The sequence below is a fragment of the Leiobunum rupestre genome, chromosome 6 (genome assembly GCF_980474605.1).
Source record: "Leiobunum rupestre chromosome 6, qqLeiRupe1.1.hap1, whole genome shotgun sequence".
In the NCBI taxonomy this organism is placed as follows: domain Eukaryota; kingdom Metazoa; phylum Arthropoda; class Arachnida; order Opiliones; family Sclerosomatidae; genus Leiobunum; species Leiobunum rupestre.
In genome coordinates this window covers 67,467,299-67,489,789 of record NC_143389.1, presented here as the reverse complement: position 1 = coordinate 67,489,789, position 22,491 = coordinate 67,467,299, and the positions used below count along the sequence as shown (strand labels likewise).

The 22,491-nt window shown below is 30.6% G+C and overlaps 1 protein-coding gene across 3 annotated transcripts; it reads left to right on the top strand.

The window, feature by feature from the left end:
• The first annotated feature begins 775 nt into the window (after positions 1–775).
• Positions 776–22,126, top strand: LOC149943244 (uncharacterized). 3 transcript variants are annotated; one of them, XM_090177777.1, is made up of 10 exons: positions 776–935; positions 3,766–3,946; positions 15,521–15,593; positions 16,044–16,141; positions 16,791–16,983; positions 17,677–17,992; positions 18,772–18,912; positions 18,977–19,083; positions 19,319–19,409; positions 20,111–22,126. In XM_090177777.1, exons 2-10 carry the CDS (start codon positions 3,828–3,830, stop codon positions 21,814–21,816), a joined length of 2,844 nt encoding a protein of 947 aa, XP_090033903.1. In that variant the 5' UTR covers positions 776–935; positions 3,766–3,827; the 3' UTR covers positions 21,817–22,126. The 3 variants fall into 3 exon arrangements, with proteins under 3 accessions (XP_090033903.1, XP_090033901.1, XP_090033902.1); XM_090177775.1 differs by having other exon boundaries at positions 19,319–19,520; XM_090177776.1 differs by lacking the exon at positions 776–935 and adding an exon at positions 1,038–1,312 and having other exon boundaries at positions 19,319–19,520.
• Positions 22,127–22,491: the final 365 nt, after the last annotated feature.

Sequence of the window (22,491 nt, the reverse complement as noted above, 5' to 3'; positions counted from 1 at the left end):
AAGCCCTAAAATTCGGTGTATAGCGCCATGTAGGAAATGCTAAATTTGATATTCCTCCCCCGGTTTTAATTGAAGATTCAAAAATGGAATATATTTTTAATTTTAATTTACTCATTGAAGTAATAATAACAATTAACAGGCGTTAGATACGTTAAAACAAGTAGTTGCATAGTAGGGCTTGTTAACAGACAATTTTTCGGTATAGAATTGACTCCATTTCAGATTTGTCGCTAATTAGAAAGGTTCAAAGCCTATTTGACTCTAATTCCACCAATGTGAATTAAGTTAAAACCGTTTCCAAAGTTTTAAAAAGTCGTAAAAACTTTAAAACAAAGTCATAATAGAAAAAGCTCAAGTTACGATATTTTCTCTTTGTAACACTTTATTCCAAAATATTGTACCTTGAAATTACTGTAAAATTTATCAAAGAAATAATATCGTAACTTCAAGTTACTATAAAATTAATCTACTTTCCCAAACAAGAAATTATGAGTTACGATATTTTATACGAAAGCAAAAACCACGTAACATCTTGGCAGGAATTTTTCAAAATATTGATTTAAATAATAAGACAGAGCCGTTGTTACACGGTTTTTGCTTTTAGGTAACTGTACTATTAATAACTCAACACGATTTCAATGGCATTAGAGAAACACTTCCTCTTGTACAAAAAATTGAGTTTGCTTTTCTGGTGTGTTTTGCTGCCGCGCTAAACGTACAAAATAACAACGTGTTTTGTTGCTATTCCAACAAGAAGGCAACCCTGTTGTAGAGGAAAGCAGATGATTGTATATTTTGTAATGTCGCCGAGGAAGCAGACAGTCTGTTACTAGACCTAGGCTTAATCTTGGAGTCTTCGAAATTTAAGTTCTATAGAATTTCTTTTAGGTTATTTTTTATTTTGAAACAACCTATTTCATCTTGCCGCTGGCTAAGTATGAATATTTTTTATATGAAGCGTGTTTAAGGTCCGGGAGACTCACTGATTAAACTAGGCCAAGCTGGGCTGCCTTTAAGTTCTACAAGATTTGTTTCTGCTTTACTTTTAATTACCTTGGATCAACTGAAACTACCATATAAAGTGCTTTTCTAGCTGTATTAACCTGGCTCTCAAACTGATAAGGGAAGAGGATATTTCATTTATTTTATCTACTTGTCATATTTCTTAGTTATCTTGGTATTCTGTTAAATTACAAAGTAGTTCCAATGGTGACCCATCCCTTAATTTGAGGACATTATTCTTGTTTTAATTTTTACTACGCACAAATAAGTTGATGTAGGGTCGAAGGTTTTATTTTCAAAATTGTATGAGGTAAGCCAAAATGTTTAGAAGTAGATGGTTTTTTTAAAGTGGAAAAACGGTTATTATTGAAAATAGTGGGGTAACAATGTTGACAATATTATTGGCCCGTACTGTAATACCAACTAGTGTCACTGACTTTATTAGGGTTTATAGGATTGCTAAAATGGGGTGGTACAACTCCCTAATGGAAAGACAACAGTTATAGCAGTCACTATTATAATAACAGTTGCGATCTCTCATGATTTGTAAAATGTTTCATTGTAAATACCTATATTTTTCTTATGCGTAACCCGGAAATCAGGAAATTTTAAAAATATTGGAAATTTATATTTGTTATGACCCATGTTAGTGATTTGTAGAGTCCTTTTGCGATCTCTATTGGTGTAAAAATCTAAAATCAATCTATAAAAGTGCATCATCAAGGAATTTAATATCTTTTGCCTCCACACCAATATACATCAAGGTAGATGTGTACTGCTCAAGTGTAAACTTGATATTTTTTTTGTTAAATTTTTTTTGGGTGGAAATGAATATTTACAAAGATATGAATTTTTAAAAAACTGGCCATTTACAGTGAATTTTCCCTAGGACGATTCTTTAAATTCCTAGATTTTAATGCGTTTTGGATAACGTAGGACTGATGGCGAAAAAGAAAAATGTGGAAATGCAAAACATTACTAACTTAAAATGTAAATAAAAAATTATAGTGGCGAAAAAACACAGCGGAAATGATAAATATTATTATTAAAAATTAAATCAATTAATCCATTTATGGAATGTGGTAGTCAGTCACAATGCACAGATTTTCTTGAGTTAAGTACAAAATAGGATCTTTGGGAACCGAAATTGAAGAGCTGGAGTGCAGGATTAATATCGGGTTGACGATACTTGATGCGTAAGGCTTGGTGCTGTCCTCTAGGTTGCCTTATAGATGACCCATAGCTTTTTTAGTATGGGGCTGGGTGGCGCCGTGCGCCCCCAGCGCTCGAGTTAAGTGAGTGCGCGGCGCCGTCAGGCGCCAAAACTTAGGTTACATGTCTGTAAAACTAAATATGTTTAAGGACTATCTTGTACATATTATAACTATATAAAGAACAGAGAACCACTGTTGTACAATAAAACAACAATAACTCTCGAGTAAAAACGCGAACAAGTAAAGAGACCAAGAAGTGGGGGAGAAAACTAAGCTTTATTGTGGAAAAATATGCGGTACATCGGCATTTTCAAGGCGAAAAACTTAAATAGGACTAACCGACAATAGATTGTCTCTAGATTAGTTTAACCTGGCGACGACGCGAGTTGTAGCGCCGAAACGGCCGTAGCATATCTTTTTCATAAAGTTTTATTGTACAACAGTGGTTCTCTGTTCTTTATATAGTTATGTCTGTAAAGGTTTGTTCTGTTTTGCATTTCGAAGTTTTTCTTTTTCGTCATCAGTCCTACCAAGAATGTATTTATTTATACTCGGGGAGAATGAATATGTCGAGACTATCGACGGACACGTTGAGGCCCTAATGCCGTCACGCTAAGGGGGGGGGGGAGAAGGAGGTTAATCGCGTCGAAAAACGTAATATTTAAGAACCAATGAGATTGCAGTATTATTTGATTTTATTAAAGCGGAGAGGCATACCGGGGGCCCCAACGGGTGGAATTGGAGAAAAGCTCAAAATAATCTCGACATATGCATTCTCCCTGAGTATAAATAAAGACATTCTTGGTCCTACGTTATTCGAAAAGTATTAAAATCTAGGAATGTAAAGAATCGTCCTAGGGAAAATTCACTGGAATACCAACATTTTTAAAGATTCATATTTTTGAAAATATTCATTTCCGCCAAAAAATTTTAACATTAAAATAATCCCCATCTTGTCCTCTATTAAAAAAAAATAAAAAAAACGGGGGGGGGGCAGCTATAGTACCCTTTTTGCAAAAAAAAAACGATTTTAAAATTCTAGAAATCAACTTGGAAATCCTAAAATCAATCTCAAAATATCTTAATTTTGTCTAAAAAAATCTTCCAAACTTATCCAAACTTGCCAACAAAAATTCCTGTAAAATCTCTAAATGAATTTTAATGATCTTGAAATCAATCTGAGGATTTTAAACAATTTTGGCAGATAGAGAAATGTACAACCACTTGCTTGATAGTCTGTCTACATTGGTTTTTTTGCTATTAAAATTCAAGTATCAGCTGTTATTGTTTACTTTGCCACGTAATTTTCACATTTCTATGCTTTTTAGTTTTTTGAAACTGAGCAAATAAAATGTCTTGCTTAGATCTCTAATTTAATATTTCATACTAGCAAAAGTTAATGAAACTTATATTTTTGAGTTTTATGATTCAGCCACAAACTTTTAACTGTTGTATGATATAATTTTGATTAAGCAGGCAGCTCAAAATAGAATGTTTAATTATTGGAGACTTAGTTTTATTTTATGTAACTTTGAAATATTTTTGACAGATGTTTTCTTTGGTGGTTGAATCACATGATGACCGGATTTACTACTACTGGCTTTTTAAACCATGACTGCAATATTGTTATCAAGTTTTCCAGAATATGAATACATAATATTGACAGTTTTGTTTACTCTTGCAATACTTGTTGTTTTTATATTGTGCGCTTGCCATGGTGAGAAGGACAGGTATGTAGAATTATAATTTAATGTAAACTGGATGTTTTAAAGTTACAATGTAATACCAAGAATGTGTTTATTTATACTTAAGGAAAGTGACAATGTTAAAATGATTTTTATCATTACTCCCAGTTCGCGGGCCCTCATGCCTAAAAAGTAAGCTCCTGCTTAAAAAATACAAATCAGCCCTGTACCTTATTGGTTTACATTTTACGATGTGACTTAAGAACACGCCAGTTACTTCATTCATTTTCACGGCCCACTTGTGCCAATATAGTATTTTTCTCTACGAACCTAGCACTTGTGCTAGGAGAAAATTTTACCATGATGCCTGCTGATTGTTTCAATAAATAAAAAATGATTAATAAATAAAAAATGATTAATAAATAAAAAATGATTAATAAATAAAAAATTATTAATAAATAAAAAATGATTAATAAATAAAAAATGATTAATAAATGAAAAATGATTAATAAATAAAAAATGATTAATAAATAAAAAATGATTAATAAATAAAAAATGATTAATAAATAAAAAATATTAATAAGTAAAAAATATTAAGGGAAAAATATTAATGGAAAAATATTTAAGGGGAACGGCCAAGCTTTTCCAAATGTGGTCTTATTTCCGTATCAAAAGATTAACCAGACTTTCAATATACTAACACGTACCTTTTTTGTCTTGAAAAAATAGCTTTGGCCAAAAAAGATGAAACGAAAAATAACGCCAGGTGTTTGAATTTTCGCCGCCATGGTTTTTCTGTCTCACCAACCAGGTGGTGCGGCGGACGCGCGCTCTTCGATTTCCCGAAATTTCTTTATTTTATTAAAAATTAACAACTCAATATTTTTTTATGCGGTTTTCGCCATAAATTTTAGTTTTTAATGGGCTATAGGGCTATCTAACTGGTTAAAGCTTGACCGTTCCCCATTAAGTGAAAAATATTAGGTGAAAAATATTAAGTGAAAAAATTAGGTGAAAAATATTACGTGAAAAATATTATTCTCAATAAATAAATAAATAAATTATTTTGAATAAATAAATAAATTATTTTGAATGAATAAATAAATTATTTTGAATGAATAAATAAATTATTTTGAATGAATAAATAAATAAATTATTTTGAATGAATAAATAAATAAATTATTTTGAATGAATAAATAAATAAATAAATTATTTTGAATGAATAAATAAATAAATAAATTATTCTGAATGAGTAAATAAATAAATAAATTATTCTGAATGAATAAATAAATTATTCTGAATGAATAAATAAATTATTCTGAATGAATAAATAAATTATTCTGAATGAATAAATAAATTATTCTGAATGAATAAATAAATTATTCTGAATGAATGAATAAATAAATTATTCTGAATGAATGAATAAATAAATTATTCTGAATGAATAAATAAATAAATTATTCTGAATGAATAAATAAATAAATTATTCTGAATGAATAAATAAATAAATTATTCTGAATGAATAAATAAATAAATTATTCTGAATGAATAAATAAATTATTCTGAATGAATAAATAAATAAATTATTTTGAATGAATAAATAAATTATTCTGAATGAATAAATAAATTACCGTACTTTGAAGCCCGAAGGGAAAGAAATGACTTGGAGTCGTGATTCCGATCACACAAAAAGAGCGCGTTTGGGCCGTTTCTATGTCACTCCTACCCTTTGGAAGGCGTCGAAACGCTCCACAATGTTACAACATCCGACCATTTACCCCTAATTCTCAAATTGACCACGAGTAACCTACAAATCAACAGAAACATTAGCGATACGTGGTGTCCCTTACCAAAAAATAAGTTGGTTTTTAGTTGGTATTTAGTTGGTATTCACATTTAAGTTGATATTAAGTTGGTTTTAAGTGGTCAGCATATTTCAGTAAACTAGTTAAGTTGGTAATAAGTTGGTTTTAAGTTGGTGGGAAAATGCCTTTTTCTTTAAGTTGGTTTTTAGTGGTCAGAAAATGACATATTATTTGTAAGTTGGTTTTAAGTAGGTTTTAAGTTGGTATTTAGTTGGTTTAAGTTGGTATTTGTCTCAAATACCAACTTAAAGTATTTCCCAGACCACTTATTTTTTGGTAAGGGGTTTCAATAACTCCCATATCACGGACATTAAATACAACAATATTTTAAAAACATTCTGGGAACAACGCATTGCCGATTTTCCACAAGATGATGAAAACCTATTACCCTGGTGGGAAAAAACTAAATATCAAATAAAAACATTAACCAAAGAATATACTTACCAGTCGAAAGTTAATCAAGTTACCGAGTCAAAGCAAATTACAAATAAACTTTTAAACGAACATGACATGCCTGAAAATAAAAAAATTGAACTAGAAAAAAGATTAGAAGAGCTGGAAAATAAAAAAGTAGATGGTATACTTACCAGAATAAAGATAGATAACGCGGTTGCGGTTAAATATCCTTCAAAGGAACTACTAAGAAAAGATAATAACAGAATGGTAAATAACATGTCAACTATCAAAACTGAAAACGGAAGTGAAACGACCACCCAAAGAGAATTATTCAAAGAAGTGGTAAAATTTTACACAGCCTTTTTTGCAGACGAACCCACTGAAAACGGCCAAGACTATTTAAACATACTTCCTAAATTAACAAAAGACGACACCAATGATTGCAATAGCTCCCTACAAAAATTTGAGGTGGACCAAGTAATTGAAAAACTGCCCAAAAATAAATCACTGGGGAAAGATGGTCTTACCAACGAATTTTACCGTCATTTTTGGCCTTTAATTGGCGAAACTCTATTTTATATTTTTACGTCCATTTTATATTTAAAAACCACACCAAGCTCTTTTAGTATAGCGTTAATAATACTCTTATATAAACACGGAGATCCAAAACTTTTAGCAAATTGGCGCCCAATATCGTTTTTAAACTCAGATTTCAAGATTTTAGCTAAAGTTCTTGCGAATAGAATTCGAAAAAAAATTATAGATCCCGACCAAACGTCGAGCATACCACAATCAAATACAAATGTCGTCAGAGATGTAATTTATCACTATAGCTTCAACTCAACTGAAGGCCTAGCGATAATATCTCTAGATCAAGCCAAGGCGTTTGACAGGGTCAAACATTCGTACCTTTTTAATATCCTCGCACACGTTGGTTTTGGAGATTTAATTACTAATTTTATTATCGCCGTATACTCGTCAGCAGAGGCAATAATTAAGATTCAAAACACGCTGTCTGCTAAATTTCGAATTGGAAAGGGAATTCATCAGGGCGACCCGCTCTTGAGTTTCCTCTTCAACCTCTCTATTGAACCTCTTCTTTGCCATCTCAGGAAAAATTTAGCCGAGTATTCTATAAACCTACCCTTCATTCCAAGACCGCTAACCGTTATGTCGTTTGCCGATGACTTAAACTCATTTATCACCGATGAAAAAGGCTTCCAAGTTCTAACTAACGAATGTCTAAGATATAGCTCTATAAGTAACGCAAGATTTAATCTCGATAAAAGTAACGGCCTGTGGCTCGGAAAATGGTGAAACCGAAGTGAAGAACCTGTAAATGTAATCTGGAAAAACGATGAAATAAAAATCTTAGGAATTACTTTCACCACAACAGAAAATAATTTGGAAAATTACGCTGAAAATCTAGGCGTAGAAATAATGGACTCCATAAAGAACGCTTCGACAGTGGCGGAGAAGCTCTCATATAAGTCAAGAGCTCAGCTCTGCATCATAATTTTGAGCAAGTTCTACTACATCCTACCAACACTATTCTTTCCAATAAAATTATCGGACTACATTTTCCGAAACCTGCATTGATTTGATCTGGATAAAAGAAAAACATTGGCTCAACGCGGAGAGTACCACGCAACCACCGTCTATCGGAGTTTTCGGTCTGCAAACTTTGATCAACCAGTGGAAAGCTTTTGCGCTCTCAAAACTGATTCGGGTACTCGAAGGAAAATGTCATCCGGTAGAAGGCGCTTTCGTGCGACATTATCTGAAACACACAAATGTCTACGACTTTAGCTACGAAGTTATAGGCATGAAAAAAATAGACCTAAACTACGACTACCTCTCAAAGTATTACGCCGACCTATTCGAGTTTTGGCACTCATGTCCTATTCGTTTAAAAAAACCAACCGATTTTAATACCATTTTAACATTACCTATTCTTTACAACCCGTTTTACGAATTAAATTTTTACCACCCTAAATGGAAAACCTGGCTACCGCCTTTTAAATGACATTTACAACTGTGAGAAGAACATTTTTGAAAATCCCATCGAGAATAAAAGCTTGAGGGCGGCAACAGAACGGTCTCTGACGAACCAATTAAAAAAAAAGATCTAATTAAAGAAAATTTTAACCCAAGTATTGTAATGATCATAACAATACTTGGGTTAAAATTTTCTTTAATTAGATCTTTTTTACCAAAAAATAAGCTGGTTTAAATAGCTCTTTATATGTACTAGGTTAGTACCTAGTTTTAACCTTGGATATGTCTCAAGTACCATAATAATACTATGTAAATACTACCTTTCATAACCAGCTTCATACCATATTGACAAAATAGTTTGGTTTAAAACTAGGTCAATACCTATTTGATAACCTTTACATTACAAGGTCGCTACCCAGTTAAACTAGGTCAATACTAGTCTTAAACCAGGTTGATACCAAATTTATACTAGGCTTATACTCATCATTAATTAGTTTGATACCCAGTTTATTCCAGGCCTATACCCAGTTCATTCCAGGCCTATACCCTACCTAAACCAGGTTGATACGCAGTTTATTCCAGGCCTATACCCTACCAAAACCAGGTTGATACCCAGTTCATTCCAGGCCTATTCCCTACCTAAACCAGGTTGATACCCAGTTCATTCCAGGCCTATACTATACCTAAACCAGGTTGATAACCATGTAATATACCAGGTTGATACCAATTTCATACTAGGCCTGTTACAATGTTTGTCATCAAATGGACCTATCCATACAACATCAACTTAGAGCAATGCTTGAAAGACCAAACTTTTATAATATGCTGCAGAATCGATTTCGGGAGGATGACAATGGAAATATTTCTGCTATTTACAATGGTTCTTTATATCAAAAGTATTACGTAAATAATGGAATACTCTCAAACCCAAACAATATCTCCTTTACTTGGAATACAGACGGGGTTCAATTGTTCAACTCTTCAAAGAAAACTATGTGGCCAATATACCTTGCTATCAATGAACTCCCCTATAAGGAGAGAATTAGGCAAGAAAATGTTATTGTTGCAGGTGTATGGATTGGGGTTACAAAACCAGTTATTAACAGTTTTTTTAAACCAATGCACCATTCTTTCAAGAAGCTTTCTGATGGTTTTGAAGTCAGATCACCAGATCAAAATGAACCATTCATAATGCAAGGTTTTGTGCTATGTGGAACTTGTGACTTGCCAGCAAAAGCTATGGCATTAAATATGGTTCAATATAATGGAGCATTTGGTTGCTCTACATGTACACAAGAAGGTGAAACATATTTCATCACAGAAACCTCCCATGTGCACATTTATCCATATCAACATGCTACAAATCTAAGGACTCATGACGATACTGTAGCTTTGGGTATAGAAACAAACGTTTTGGGAAGGTCTCTATTAGGGGTTAAAGGTCCCACAATTTTAAACAAAATGGTTCCCGATATTATTAAATCAACATCAGTAGATGCCATGCACGCTGTATTTTTAGGTGTTACCAAGAAAGTTCTTTTACTATTGCTAGACAGTCAGTATTCTGCACAACCATACTCTTTACATAATATAAGGCCATTAATTGACGAAAGATTGCTTTGCATTCATCCACCTTCATTTGTTCAACGTCTTCCTCGGTCCACCCAAGATATTCCATACTGGAAAGCTTCCGAATTTATGTTATTTTTGTTATACTATTCTGTGCCTGTCTTGCACGATGTATGGCCACCAGTTTATTTTAATCATCATTTACTTCTAGTGTTTTCAATGTATATTTTATGGAAGTCCGGAGCCTCAATCGATGAATTGCAAATAGCCAAATCACTACTGATAGAATATGTTTCAGACTTTGAACAGCTATATGGTAGACGACATATGTCAGCCAACATTCATGGGCTGCTTCATTTGTCCGAAACATATTCTACCTTAGGTCCACTTTTAGAAACTTCATGTTTCCAATTTGAGAATTTAAATGGAAAATTAAGCAAAATGTTTCATGGAACGCAGTCTATCCACAAGCAGATTGCATGTTCTGTATCTGCTTTTGTCAGCATACCAATTTGGTATGAAACATTAACTATTGGCTCAGATTCCCAGTATTTTTGCAAAAAGATGTTAGCAAAAGGAAAAAGACACAAATTATCTGATCAAATTAAAGAATGTGTTTCAGTTGTAGGTGTAGCTAAAATTGTTAATGATATACCATTTTATGTTCGCCAAGCACTACTTGCTCATTTGGATCAAATAAATATTTTTCAGGTTTTCAAACGACTAAAAATTAACAATGTGGTGCTTGAAAGCGAACAATATGTAAGATCCAAAAAACGCAACACAATGTACGTAAAGTGTAGTAGTCCAAATGAAATTGTGTTTGGTAAAATTAAATATTTTGTAAAACACATTCCCAAGTGTACATGTCGTGCAAATTGCATATGTGTTATTGCATATTATGCAATAATCCAACTACTAAAAATGTCAACACCTTTCCAAAATGGTCCAAATAGGGAAAGATATTTTGTAAATCACATAAGAAAGATTGATAGCGAATTGACAATACAAGCAATCAATATTGCTGGTAATTGGAATTTTTTACCATGTTTTTTTATAATTCCTGAAAAAGAGGGAACAATGTTTTTGGTTGAGCCTGCCAATTTAATTGAAGCAAATTAATTGTATTTAGTTATCCATCAATAAAATATGAACTTCCTTTAAATCAAATGCATATAATTATAATTATTAAAATTTTAATAAATTAAAATTTTATTTTTCATATTCCCAAATTGTATTTATGTTAAGAAACTAATTTTCTATAAAAATGCAATTAATACGTACACTTTGAATAAAATTCATTAAATTAAGCTAGAGCAATATTAATTAATATGGCTCTAGATTAATTTAATTTATTTTAATCCATCAATCAAGTGTATATGTATAAATTAATTATGTCATGCTTTTTTTATTAGAAAATTAGTTATTTTTTAACATTATACGATTTGGGAATATTTATTATTAAATAACATTTTAAATTTAGTTAATTATATACGCATTTTTTAAAATAAAATTTTAATTTGCAATATGCTTATACCTTCTTGCAATCAGCAGGCATAAAATATTTTTAAATTACCAGGTGCAAATACTACGTAAAAACTAGTTTCATACAGTAATTTTCTGACCTAAAATCATTAACCAATTGAAAAACGTTATTACCATGTCGAAATCTATCAACTTGATGGGATGGTTTTTAAACCAGGTTAAAACCATTAATGTTCCACCTAATAAATTTAAAGATTTATCTGGCTAGGTAAGGATGATTTTAGTTCTAGGTATAAACCAGGTTGATTTTGTGGAAAAATCAAAATTCAGCTTCATACCATTTCAATACCAATTAACAAATAGTTCAAAAAGTATGAAGTTAGGTTGTGCCAGGTGAATACTATATAATAACCTTCTTATTTAAGGAAAACCAGGTTAAAACCTTAATAAAACCAACTTATTTTTTGGTAAGGGGAGCGAAACCAATAACATTGAAAACAATATCAAGTACGAACTAGAAATACAAATTAGCGAGAAAGTGACACCTATCGGGAATGTTTCTAAAATCCAGATTAAGCGGTTTATTTTACCTAGCTCCACTAATTTAAGAAATAGAATTCAGAAACAATTTTATAACGATGAAACTTTTCATAACCGGTTAACTCCAATCTGGTACCCATGTTTTTTCTTCAGAGAGAATAATATTCTCTGGAGAATGGCAATGGGGAATATAACAACCCCTATCTTAGCTCAAAAACTGTTTAATGTTAAAAACACCTGCCCATTATGCGAAAAACACCTCGGCGACATAATGCATGTATTTTTTAATTGTAAAATAACCCAATTGTTTTTAAAAGAAATTATAAAAGTCATAGAGAAATTCAACCCGAATTTTAATCTTAAAAACAAATTGTATTGGTTTTATGCGAGGGGCTGATCACTCCGCGTAATCGGTGTACAGAGCCGTACCTTTGACTGTACTAATGGGATTACACGTAATCTTTGAAGTCCCTGCCTTTGGCAGTGGTAATCTAAGCGTAATCCGGTGTACAGACTTTCTAAGAGTCCTTAGCCCCTCGGTTTTATGTAACAGAAAAAATACCATATTATAAATTGACTGTAATTTTATTGAATATTTCTAAATTAGCCCTGTATTTTACATACCAAAACCGGATGAATGAAAAAGATATTGAACCTCTAATAATGTTAAAAAATTATTTCAATAAGAAACTATTACTTTGTGCCCTCACTTAATTCGAATTTTTCAAAAAAAACGACAGAATAATTATCAACGAATTTGTTGAAGCGGGAATTTGCAATATTGTAAACAACAGTATTGAAATACTTGTAAAATTGTAAATGTTTCCAATGTAGGTGGTGACTTTTGAATATGTAAATAGGTTGTTTTTAATATTGTGCTTTTAAAGATTGTAAATATTTCTTGTTGCATTAAATAAACGCCCTTCGTTCTGCGGAGAGGCTTAAACGAAAAAAAGAAAAAAAATTAATAAATAAATTCATAAATAAATTCATAAATAAATTTCATAAATAAATTTCATAAATAAATAAATTCATAAATAAATAAATTAATAAAAAAAATATTTAATAAATAAATTAATAAATAAATAAATTAATAAAAAAAATATTTAATAAATAAATTCATAAATAAATAAATTATATTATATTTAATAAATAAATTATATTATATTTAATAAATAAATTATATTTAATAAATAAATTATATTTAATAAATAAATTATATTTAATAAATAAATTATATTTAATAAATAAATTATATTTAATAAATAAATTATATTTAATAAATAAATTATATTTAATAAATAAATTATATTTAATGAATAAATTATATTTAATGAATAAATTATATTTAATGAATAAATTATATTTAATGAATAAATTATATTTAATGAATAAATTATATTTAATGAATAAATTATATTTAATGAATAAATTATATTTAATGAATAAATTATATTTAATGAATAAATTATATTTAATGAATAAATTATATTTAATGAATAAATTATATTTAATGAATAAATTATATTTAATGAATAAATTATATTTAATGAATAAATTATATTTAATGAATAAATTATATTTAATGAATAAATTATATTTAATGAATAAATTATATTTAATGAATAAATTATATTTAATGAATAAATTATATTTAATGAATAAATTATATTTAATGAATAAATTATATTTAATGAATAAATTATATTTAATGAATAAATTATATTTAATGAATAAATTATATTTAATGAATAAATTATATTTAATGAATAAATTATATTTAATGAATAAATTATATTTAATGAATAAATTATATTTAATGAATAAATTATATTTAATGAATAAATTATATTTAATGAATAAATTATATTTAATGAATACATTATATTTAATGAATAAATTATATTTAATGAATACATTATATTTAATGAATACATTATATTTAATGAATACATTATATTTAATGAATACATTATATTTAATGAATACATTATATTTAATGAATACATTATATTTAATGAATACATTATATTTAATGAATACATTATATTTAATGAATACATTATATTTAATGAATACATTATATTTAATGAATACATTATATTTAATGAATACATTATATTTAATGAATACATTATATTTAATGAATACATTATTCTTAATGAATATATTCTTAATAAATATATTCTTAATAAATAAATAAATATATTCTTAATAAATAAATAAATATATTCTTAATAAATAAATAAATATATTCTTAATAAATAAATAAATATATTCTTGGTGATACAATAAATATATTCTTGGTGATACAATAAATATACTCTTGGTGATACAATAAAAAAATTACTCCCACCAAACCCAAGCTAAAAGCAATGTGTAAGAACGAAACAATTTTTATCCCCCAAATAGTTTTTTTTCTCTAATATGTATTGACAAGAATGTATTTATTTATACTCATGGAGAATGAATATATCCAGACTATCGACGGACACGTTGAGGCCCCAACCCTGTTACGCTAGGGGGGGGGGGGGGAGGGAGAAGTAGGCGTTCTTTTTTTTTGCGTCCTCGCAGCAGCGTTAATCGCGTCGAAAAACGTAATTTTTAAGAACCAATGAGATTGCAGTAGTATTTGATTTTATCGAAGCGGAGGAGCATACTGGGGGCCCCAACGGGTGGAATTGGAGAAACGCTAAAAATAATCTTCACATATACATTCTCCCCGAGTATAAATAATAAGTGATTGCTAGGAAAGAGGAGCTAGATAAAGTTTTTATTGTTGATGAAATGTCTTTAATGAGAATGTCATAATTAGTTACAATGATTTTTTTTAAATAAAATGAAATGAAAATAAAAAAATTTACTCTGACTACGCTGAAGATGGTGCTACACAACACTAGGGAGCTTTCTGCTTCTATTCTCAGTAGGGTTGGAATAAAACCCGTTTTTTTTTTAATAAAAACCTATATCAGGTTTTTTAAACACTTCTTTGTTTCACTTTTAATCTAATTTTAGCTTTTAACTGTGCATACATATTACAAATCAACTAAAAATTATTATGAGTACAAGACCGCAGAATAAAGTTTCAGCTTCATTTTTTACAATTCTCACCAGAACGAAGTTTTAGTTTCATTTTTGATTTTGTATAAATGCAGGGTGACCAGGAAAATGCCGAAAAAATTTTATAGAAAAAATAGGAAATTGGTTTAAACCAGCCAACCCTGATTGTCAGTATTAAATAGAAACAGGAACGCCCTGTAGTGTCGTGTAACACCATGTTCAGCATATTCGGAGTAATAATATCACTTTTATTTATGCCAAATTGTTCATAATAATTCACAACAGGTAGAGTTTTGTTCTGTTTACATTGATATAATATTTTAAAGAAAATATTTAATTAGAATTCTTTGTATTTGAATTTCTTATGTATAGTATTTGATTAAATTAATTGTGACCCATTCATGGTAGAAGTCCCATATAGCTGTTTTTATACAGTAACATGGCCTTTTTGTTTTAATGTGGCTCTTATGTCACAGTCTCTTACTTTCACAAGTCTACGAGCACTTGCTACAGCCGCAAGGAATATAGCTTTTTTAGTGAGTTTGCAAATTTCGCTTCCGAAAAATATACAATTTGAGCGGTCTCGTGTCGTAAGAGCAACGTATTGTATTTTTCACTTTTTATTCATTTTATTTTATAGAAACTTCTATAGGCCTATTACATTACAGCACATTTTAAAACTGTCAATTATTCCTAATTTTTTTAGTAAAGTTGAAGATTATGGAATACCTGGACGTTTATCTAGTATAGTTTTAGATGCTCCATCGACAACACTTAGCGTAAGTAATTAAATACAAATTTAAAGTGTATTTAATGTGCATAATTAACGATAGAAGAATAAAATTGCGTATCTACTTTCTAGGATTATGTTCTTTATTTATTGCTTTGTTAGTTGGCTACTCTGTTATAGCACTAATTTAGGCAGTGGTGTAGCTAGCATGGGTGGCACCTGATGCGGATATCATGGTGTGCTACTTGCTAGTCAAAATGTGTAAAAAGGTTTTTTGAATTTCTCTAGTTTGTAAGTTTTAATTTTTTCACGGTCGGGTGTTACCCCCAAAACGGCCGCAAACGGGTGGCACACGGTGTGGGCTGTCCCCCACAGCTATTCCACTGCATTTAGGTCACTTTACTGTACATACATTCTGATACTATGACAATATAACGGTTGCTTAATAATCCCCTCAATAACCAAATTTTTAATTAAAATAAACTTAAATGTTTTTCAGGATCATTGCAACAATCTTCCAGCAGAAAATGGAAGTGCTTCAAATGGAAAGCTTATTGGAGATTCTGTAGCTGAAGAAAATGAGGATTTGAAATTCAGGTTAGTAGTTGCTTAGTGGATTATGTATAATTTTGTAACAGTTAATATTATTTAATTAAAATGAACAGCTTCCAAAAATGATACCACATAATGGTGTTGTAATAGTCAGGAGAAACATTCAGATAAAATCTTCATTGGTTTTAGTGGTGAATAGGGAATATTTAAATGATTAGGTCACTATGGCCGAACGCTACAGTAAAATATTTTTGAGTAAATATAAAATATGAAGGATTATGTAATTTTTCTTATCAAATTGAGGGCGCTAAGAATTACAGTGACAAGCCATTAATTTATGCTAGATTTTCTAACTCATCTTTGTCCAATTAAAATTACACGTTGGGCTTGTAGACAATAGCTTAAGATGAACTTCTATGCTAATCATTTCCCAAACATTAATATTAAAATTAAAATTTATTATAATAATAATTTTACTTTATATCATGCCAGGGGAAGCGGTCTGAAATTATCCAAATTCCATGTAGTAAAAACTATAAAAATATCAATTTTGCTAAATATTTGAATGAAATTAAATAGGTTTGAATCTTAAATATGTCGTAAAATAGTTATTTGGGTGTAATATTTCCATAAATTTTTTTCCATCTTGTGTTTAGTAAATCTTACCACTGAATTTGTTTTTATTCCTTTGTAGAACTGTAGTTGAGAGAGCTCTACCTGATATACCAAATGGTGTTCCACCACCGTTGGATACCGATACTGATCAAACTCCAGACAGTGGTTCTGAGTGTTATGCTACTGTAACGAACAAGCTTATGCCAAATGATAAAAATGTGATAATAAAGGACTTAAGCCTAATAGGCAAACCAGACATTTTAGAAAATCATGTGAGTATCTGACAATTAATATTTCCAGAAATATAGAAAAACCTTATTTGTTTTTATACCACAGATAAGGTGCTGTGAAAATTTTTCACATTATTTAGTAATCGCAAGTAGTATAATTAATATATATAACAGATACAACTATTATGGGACTGATAGTTTTTTGTGGCTTGATTTGAGAATATTTAAATAAAGGGGTCAAAACTAAAGTTTTTGTTAAAAATATTTTACATGTGTGAATTAGAACTCATTTTGAGCTTTTCACGATAGATTTATGTATTTTTTAAGATTTAATTTCTTTTACTCAGTGGAGTCTTTGAAATTTGTTCAAATGTTCAATGCCTCGTAATAATTATTTTAATGTTAGAGGAATAACTTTCGCATCACCATTTGTTATTCGATAAATCCAACGACTATATCAATGCCTGGTAAATTAGCATTGTGTACAATTTATAATTATTGACATATCTCTGCCTACTGGCTGAGTTTTATAGTGCTTTCTATTTGAGTGCTCAATAGTTAATCAATTTTTCCCCTGACAATATTGACCTCGCTCTCTTTGTGGTTTATCTATTATATATAGGTTTATGTATCCACTGAGGGTAAATAAAATTTAAGGTAAACCGTCGAGCTTATGCCCTTTTATATTTACTTATTTCCTTATTTCACAATACGGGTGTGTTGGTTTTTTCGAAGAGTTCACAAGCATCATCAAACAACGAAGGCACAGCCAAAAATGACAGCCTACCAGCATCTTTAGAGGGAACTTCAGCCTTAAAAACATGCCACAAATATTCTCATGTTCAGAAGCCACATCATCCTTATGCTCGACTGTCAAATCAGTTAGATTCTGATCCTGGAACGGATGATTATGATGAATCACAGTCATCTGATAGAGATAAAGAGAAAGTGTTCAATTATGGCGCTGCGGGATTTACTCATTCTTTGTCAAAATCAAATTTTGATAATGACATGTCTTCTCCTTCATCATCATCAATTGGTCCATCAAGTGGTAATGCTTATTTTTTTGACTTTATCATTTCACAAGACACTATGTAATCGTAACTTAGAGTAATTGAAAAATTTTCTGGTAAAATTCTTAGTTCAAGATAATATGAAATTTGTAGTTCCAACTGAGCTAGTTAAAAGGTTACAACTGTAGATCCATTTTTACACTTCCCATGCTAATTAGTACTTAACATATAGTAAAATTCTTCTTTAAATTCTTTTTGGATCTATAGTCTTAGCAAGAATGTATTTTTTTTTATTTTGGAAGGATGAATAGGTTTAGACAATCTGCAGCCACCATGGTCTAGTTTCCAATTAGGTGGAAGGAAAAGCAGAAGTAGTCTTATTTTAAACGTCACCCTGCGTGTGTATCAATCATGTCAGTAAAAAAGAAATCTTTTATGCTTGGGAACATTGCCTATTTTGGAGACAATGTTTATAAGAAATGAATACATTTTTATGAAGAGTCCCAATTGTTTCAAAAACTTTTGAGTCCCAAGAATAGAGTTCACGTAATTAGTACTTTACTAACCGTAAATTGCAAGATGATGTAGCATTTATAATACTAACGCAAATGTGTTGATCTTTGTGGATTGAGTTTTAGTTTCTCTTTATTTTCCCTATCTATTCTTCTGCTGATAACAATAAAGTTATCATAGTAGTGTTATTAAAAATTGTGCTTTGGTATCAATTCCTTTATGCTAAAATATGAAGAAGGTCACACCCAAAGGATTATCACTTTCACATGTCTATATTGTACTACTGTATTTTTTCATTCATTAGATGAAGCGAGACCAAACTCATTAATTGCTGGGCAAGCAGTTGCGGGTAATATACCATCAGCAGAGATACCTTACATGACTCCTCCATTAGCTGACCAACCAACAAATAGTCACAATTTACCTACAACTTTTGTGGAAAATGGTAATAATTTGTTTACTCAATGTCAAAAAAACTACCTGTAGTACATTTCTTTTCTAATGTTAAGTTGTTGCTCAACGAGAAGTGCCATATACCGTCATAAGTGTGAGGGAACCACTTGAACGAGTTAGAATGCAGACACAAAAACTAAGGAAACGTCAACAATCAAATCAGGTTGGTACATAGATTCCACAGGTGTACAGGTTGACTTAAGAAATGATGTCTGTAAACGTCTCAGTACCAATTTAAATTTAAGACAAAATGTCACCAAATAAAATTAAGATGCATGCATTCAATTGCAGTGGTGTTTATAAATTGGTTACCCTAGAGTAGTAGACTAGCTCCTTTTATCTAAAAAGATTCTAGAAACCTCACTGTTGGTCTAATACTTGTATTAATTTTTTTAAAGGGCTCATCACTTGATGAACCTGAAGGCTATTACATGGAGGTTCCGGATGAAGAGCAGACATATGCTGAAATTGAATCAGGACCTAACTCTGGTGAGTCTTCAACAACTTATGACCACATTGATCCAAGAAATCCAGGATTTCCTCCTGACCCACCCACAGTTGAAAGTTTAAAGTCAGTTGCACAAGCACATTCTCGACAAGGTATCTTATTTTTCGAAATCATGCTTGTTCATTCTTGCTTTATTATTAAAGACCATCTAACTACAAAACCTTGTAACATTTTGCAAATATTAGTGTACCATAGTTATATTGCATGCAATGCATTTGGTAGTTCGAAAGTGCTGTAATTACACAACAGTAACTTTTCCTCAGTTTTTTACCTTGTTTTAGGTTTCTACTAATTAAGCTCTGGGTCTGTTTTAAAGCCCCAAATGTCTACTTAAAGTGGTGGCTTTTTCAGGCTCCTTTTAGATGATTTCTTAGCCACCAAGTAAAATAAAAACTGCTATAGTTGCCACTGACAAGACCTTTTTAAATTTTGCTCCTGAAAATCATTTAGGTACCAATAACAATTTTCATTGCTAGTGTATTTAACAGCATTAAATAAAATTTAATATTTTTTGTTTGATATAGAAGCTGATGACAATGCTGTTAGTTGTGCATATAAGTTTTTTGATAGCTAAAACTGTTGTAGATGATTGTAATTGGCATTTCTTAATTATGTTATGCACTGTTTGGCTTATATTATTCTCTAATATCTTTTGTACTAGTCATCTATTTTTTGGTTTTAGCATCTATTGCTTCTATGTCTTCGTTTGGAAGTGTGTGCGGTGATGGGCAGTCATCCACGAAAGATGTTAGCGCACTTTATTCTGTGGTCGATAAAACTGATAAATTAAACGCAGCAGTTCCAGATTCTCCAAAATTTGACAAGAGGATACGACAAGATTCAAATGTTGATGAACTCTATGCAAAAGTACAAAAGAAACGGGCTGGAGGAACAATGAGTGTTTCTTTAATTGAAGACGTTTTGAGAATAGAAGGGTCTGATGAAGTATTTGGATCTTCTGAACCAAATGAACAGCCCCCAGCTCTACCTCCTGTGAGTGGTAGACTACACGCATCATCTTTATTTGAACCTAATATTGTAAGAATGCTTTCAAGGCGACATTCTGCAGAAGTTGGATGCTCTAGCAAAGATGTTACGAGTGAATCTGATCCAGGCTACACTACAGTGAAGCTACTAGACACAAATCAAAAACTAAAAACTATTGGAACTACTTATTCCGATGACCCTGGATATGAACGAATTAGAAGGGAAACTGAATCGGAAGAACCTGGATACGAGTTTATCAGTAATAACCATTTTATAGGAGATGGATCAGATCCTGGCTATGAAAGTGTTGCCAACATGAATTTCAGTTCTGCAATTGGTATCAGCAGAAAAGACAGTGATATTGGCAGTGTTGTTGATCCTGGATATGAAAGAGTGAAGAGGCAAAGGAAAGCTGATTTGGATATAAATAGTGATCCTGAATATGAATGTGTTAAATTTTCAAACAAAACTGACAGTGAAACTGATCCCGACTATGAAGGGGTTAAATTCCCATTTCCACTGAAAAGTAATGAATTTGCAGATTCTCAATATGAAATATTCAAAGATGCTTTAAACATTCATAATGAATCTGAGGTCAATGCTCAGGTAATAGACAGTAGTAGTGGACCAAGTGGATTAAATAACAGTCCTGATTATGTCAGTACTAAATCTAGAACTAGAAGTACTACAGATAATGAGATGAAAGAATTGGGCGACGAACTTAACCTGGATAGTAATTCTTCTTTAACTAAAGATAAATATCTTTCTAAATATGCCAAAGGGGATAGCCAAGAATTGAATGGAGATTCTGAAGATTTTAATGAAAATCGGCACAATGTCTTTAATGGTGGTAAAGAAGTTGTAAATGAAAATAAAACCCACCTTACGTCTCCCACCTCTAGTGACAAAGAATTTGACTTTTTATCAGGTGATCGTGATAAAAATCTTGAATCACAGGATATCACCGGTTACATGAGTCAATCTTCTAGCGAATCAGGAATTATAGTTAGAGGAGAAAAAATTTCAATTAGGATAAATTGTTCCAATTCGAACATGCCACGCTTGCCGAAAAGTGAACCACTTGAAGTATTAAGTGTATATAACAATGCAACGAATTTAATGCTGGGTGGAGCACCTTCAATACATACTTTTTCAAATGAAAGATTTTCTGATAATGGGTTGGAAGAAGGATCATTTGATGTGCAAAGTAATCAAGACTACGAGACTGCTAGCAGTGGAGGAAGTACTGGTACATTAAGTAGTCGTTACAGTTCGTCAGTACGAAGGTCCATAAACTCTTCCGCAATTTGTTCCGAAGGGGATAGTAGCAAAGATAATTTAACTCTTGTTGTAAATAAAGATGAAGGGGAAAAAAGTGGCTCAAATTTAGATACAGAATAGTATTGCTACTTTTTAATCAGAGGCCTTTTAGCTTTTTAAACATCTGTGATCTCAAAACTAATTTAAAATAAAAACTAATTAAATTTAATCTTCTATTCTGTCAATTATATTTAGTTCTTTATATTGTATATAATTTTTTTTTATAGAAAACGTGTAGTTTGGTATAACGCTTCTAAATACCTGGTACACTAATGTCAATTTTTGTGCTTTTATAGATTTTTTAAAAGATTGTCTTATAACTAGCATAAGCAAAATTTTTATTGTATATTTTTTTGTGTTTTGCGTTTTAAACCTCCAATGCCATCTGAAACTGATTTCATTACCACATTCCTATTTTCACCACTATTAAAATTTCAAAAAATTTGTCTATTATTCTACGTAGCTTGCATTAGCACAGTTCTTAAAAAACTAAACTTGGTTAAAAATCTAGTAAGTAGATATTATATATACGTATAATTAATTTTTATTTACAGTAATAGGTGTTTCTATTAAATACTGGGATTACTATAATTATAGACATAATCTAAAGTTAAGTGTTTACGTATTAAAGTTGGCCAAAATCGCATGAGTTTCATTCCCTAAGACTTAAGAAACCTGTGCCAAAATTAATTTGATAAATATATTTGTTTGTATTATAGAAACATCTATTTCAAATTAAAATTTATCATTGTAAAT

What these genes read in the sequence shown, in the direction of transcription:
- LOC149943244 (XM_090177775.1), top strand. Translation starts at nt 3,828, where the DNA reads ATGACTGCAATATTGTTATCAAGTTTTCCAGAATATGAATACATAATA. An exon ending in AATGAGGATTTGAAATTCAG is followed by an intron (nt 16,142 to 16,790) that starts GTTAGTAGTTGC and finishes ATTCCTTTGTAG; the next exon opens with AACTGTAGTTGAGAGAGCTC. An exon ending in AACGTCAACAATCAAATCAG is followed by an intron (nt 19,084 to 19,318) that starts GTTGGTACATAG and finishes ATTTTTTTAAAG; the next exon opens with GGCTCATCACTTGATGAACC.